Source organism: Citrus clementina, unplaced genomic scaffold (genome assembly GCF_000493195.1).
Source record: "Citrus clementina cultivar Clemenules unplaced genomic scaffold, Citrus_clementina_v1.0 scaffold_2, whole genome shotgun sequence".
Lineage (NCBI taxonomy): Eukaryota > Viridiplantae > Streptophyta > Magnoliopsida > Sapindales > Rutaceae > Citrus > Citrus x clementina.
Window position 1 is genome coordinate 33,418,305 of NW_006262688.1, and position 3,665 is coordinate 33,421,969.

Here is a 3,665-nt window from a genome sequence, read left to right on the forward strand (position 1 = left end):
ACTACTTCAACTCATTGATGGTCATCATAACTGTTTATACATTTTTATGGGGGCGTCTTTATCTTGCTCTTAGTGGGGTTGAGAAGGCTGTCAAGAATAGTACTAACAATAAGGCTCTGAGTACACTTCTGAATCAGCAGTTTCTTGTCCAGTTTGGTCTGTTCACTGCTCTTCCAATGATTGTGGAGAACTCACTTGAGCATGGGTTCCTCCCTGCAGTTTGGGACTTCTTAACAATGCAACTTCAGCTTGCATCGTTATTTTATACATTCTCTTTGGGAACTCGTGCTCATTTCTTTGGTCGGACTATTCTTCATGGGGGTGCCAAGTACAGAGCCACTGGGCGTGGATTTGTGGTTCAGCATAAGAGCTTTTCAGAGAATTATAGACTGTATTCTCGGAGCCATTTTGTGAAGGCAATTGAACTCGGAGTTATTTTGATTGTGTATGCTTTCCACAGTCCCGTGGCCGAGGATACTTTTGTTTATATAGCAATGTCAATCACGAGCTGGTTCCTTGTGGTTTCATGGATGATGTCTCCCTTCGTGTTCAACCCTTCTGGATTTGACTGGCTGAAGACTGTCTATGACTTCGATGATTTTATTGATTGGATATGGTTCCGTGGGGTGTTTACAAAAGCAGATCAGAGCTGGGAAACATGGTGGTACGAGGAACAGGACCATCTACGGACGACCGGTCTTTGGGGAAAGCTATTGGAGATTATCTTGGATCTTCGTTTCTTCTTCTTTCAGTATGGCATTGTATATCAGCTGGGAATAGCCGGCGGAAGCACCAGTATAGTTGTTTATTTGCTATCTTGGATAGTCATGGTTGTGGTGGTTGCAATTTACATCACCATAGCATATGCTCAAAACAAATATGCTGCAAAAGATCACATCTACTATCGGCTAGTGCAACTGCTAGTCATTGTGCTAGTAGTACTAGTGATTGTCTTATTGTTGGAGTTCACTAAGTTCGACTTCTTTGATCTTGTGACAAGTCTCTTGGCATTCATCCCCACAGGATGGGGCATGATATTGATTGCCCAAGTTCTTAGACCTTTTCTGCAGTCCACTTTGGTCTGGGATACCGTGGTTTCCTTGGCTCGGTTGTACGAGTTACTGTTTGGAGTAATTGTTATGGCCCCGATGGCTTTGCTTTCGTGGTTGCCCGGATTTCAGTCAATGCAGACAAGGATCCTGTTTAATCAAGCATTCAGTAGGGGTCTACAGATCTCTCGTATTCTTACTGGGAAAAAGTCCAACTGATGCATGGCTGCGGTAAATTTCTATCTTTGCTTTTACCTTCTTGACCCAACCATGGTTTACTAATAATTAACTTGAGGTTGGTATTGTTGCAGTAACTGAATATTTACATCTGAACTTTGCATGCTGACTGCAATTTATTATAAATTCATAATGTTGTCATTAACTTTTACGGTATCTTATGATTCAGGAATTCCAATGGGACAGGAGTTACATAGCGGTGGTAGAAAGACTGGCCCTTATTTCTACTTTCTTAACACTTATTTTGCTGTGGTATTTGGTCAACTCTTGGGTGGCGAGGACTATGATTTTCGATTCTTAAATATTTTTGGTAGCTTTGTATCTGGTCACTTTCAGGCTCCGATGCTGCTTCAGATCTTGTCCTGGCAAACATGCTTAGTGGTTGGTAGGCTATAACTTTAATTCTAATTATGTAGTTCATGGTTTTTGTATAGTGTTTATGTACAGTGTAACTTCTGTGATAGTTTCAGGGCAGCGTTTAATGGCGTTTCCACTCGAATTCGAATTATGCATCCTTTAGTTAATAAATGAAGTAGTATTTGATTTCCTCCTTGTGCAAAAACTGGACTTACGGGCCTAGCGCAATGAAATCTAATGATTCTAGAACGTAGATCAAGTGAATTTTCACCATCGGACCATCAGATTCTTATACACTGATCCCGGATGAATAACAGTAAGCAATTGGCTTTTAATATGTTGTCTAAGCATCAAGGAAATGTAGGGACTATGCAAGCCATTTACATATTCTATAGACAATGCTGGTATGGTAGAAATCACAAGCATTCCCATCTTGCTCGCGACGAACCTGAAAATTTGTTACCAGTATTTTTCTCCCACTTGACTTATTATATCTTTTGCAATCATAAAAACGATAAAAAAAAAAAGAAGAAATAATAAGAAAAGCAGATTTTTTAATAACAAAATTTCTATATTTAATCTATTCCTTTTAGAGTAGTACTATATATCTCAAATTTTTTATTTTAAAAAATTATTCTAAATAATGTGATAATAATCAATTAATTGATGAGATAATATAATTAATTCACTTAAATATTATTAAAAAATTATCCACTATTCAATGAATGACACATCATTTAAGATAAACTTTGAAATATTAAAATTTAAAATGTCTATTATTACCCTTCCTTTCACACTTCCAAGTCAAAAGTTTCTAGAAAAAGAACAAATAAAGTGACAACTGAAATTAAAAAAAGACCTGCACCAAATATATATATATATAAGAAAAATGAAATACTATAACTTGATTAACAAAAATGAGGACTCTGTATTTTATGTACTAAAATGAGAGTTCAATTATCATTAAGTATAAATATTTTTGTCAACAGGTTCTCCTTGTAATTCCACATTGCTAACTACAGGAATTTTTTCATAAGCAACAATCTCTCTAAACCTCCTGGGAAGAATACACCGACCACCATTTTGTTGCTGCAAATAAATAAGAGCAGCAAACAGCAGACCACCACAGGGTATGATAATGTCCCAAGCTGTGGAGTAAAAATCCATCTTGGGATTTGCATAAATGTAAGACCAATCAGGGTACCAACTGGAAGTATTAGCCCTGTAAAGATCATAAGCATGAGGCAACAGTCGAACAACGGTTGTTCCAATGTAGAAAGGAGCAGCCATGGTCTTTTCTGTTGAGTTGTTGAACAAGTTGAACAGAATCTGTGGGAGCAAAAAACCATCAAGAATCAACCCACCGTAGGATTTGAGATCACCCCAAAGAGAATGCTGCCAGTTTAAGCGCACCCGGCGAGGGTGGAGAGGTTGTATATGACGATGTACAATATATGGACCATGGTAAGAATTCCTCCATCGATACACAACCCAAGCAATCAACCCACCAGCAATATACAATGGTAAAGTTGCATATAGAACTTTCCTCTCAGAAATCCATGTTTCATTTTGACTTCCGTTGCCTTGTCTAGCAGACCAAGTAAGTTGGAGAAGGCGGAACTGCAGAAGAAAAGCTACCATTGTTACCATCCTTACAATTATTTCATTTGCTTCGAGCCATCCACCACTACCAAGAAAAAGATTCTGCTGGTTATGATTGGCCTTGAATAGGGCCTCAAAGTTCAACAGCAAAGGAATCATGTACCCGAGAGTAAGAATGATGAGCATCACAACAGATATGAAAGGAAGCACACCAGGGTGCTTCTTAACATAGAAGAGCTGCAAGCCAACAAAGAAACATGCAACTGTATTCAATATAAGAACCATAGTAATCTCTAAATCCATTCTCCAAACAGATTCCTTAGCTTGGCTTGTGTAAATTGAACTGGAAAACAATTCGAGACGTCCAAAATAAAGAGAGTCTGACTTCTGCCGTGTGCTTTCAATTTTTCCCTTGACATT

General features: G+C 38.1%; 2 protein-coding genes across 2 annotated transcripts in view; one reads left to right on the top strand and one right to left on the bottom strand.

Annotated features, from left to right (window-relative positions):
• Positions 1-6: 6 nt before the first annotated feature.
• On the top strand, positions 7-1,892 carry LOC18053524 (callose synthase 11). The gene is made up of 2 exons (XM_006449275.2): positions 7-1,280; positions 1,456-1,892. The coding sequence occupies exon 1, from the start codon at positions 18-20 to the stop codon at positions 1,266-1,268; it is 1,251 nt and encodes a 416-aa protein (XP_006449338.1). The 5' UTR covers positions 7-17; the 3' UTR covers positions 1,269-1,280; positions 1,456-1,892.
• A 702-nt stretch (positions 1,893-2,594) lies between these two features.
• Positions 2,595-3,665, bottom strand: part of LOC18053525 — a 2,819-nt gene continuing 1,748 nt past the window's right edge. The window contains exon 2 of the mRNA XM_006449276.2: positions 2,595-3,665. Coding sequence (XP_006449339.2) covers positions 2,607-3,665 — 1,059 coding nt within the window. The 3' untranslated portion in view covers positions 2,595-2,606.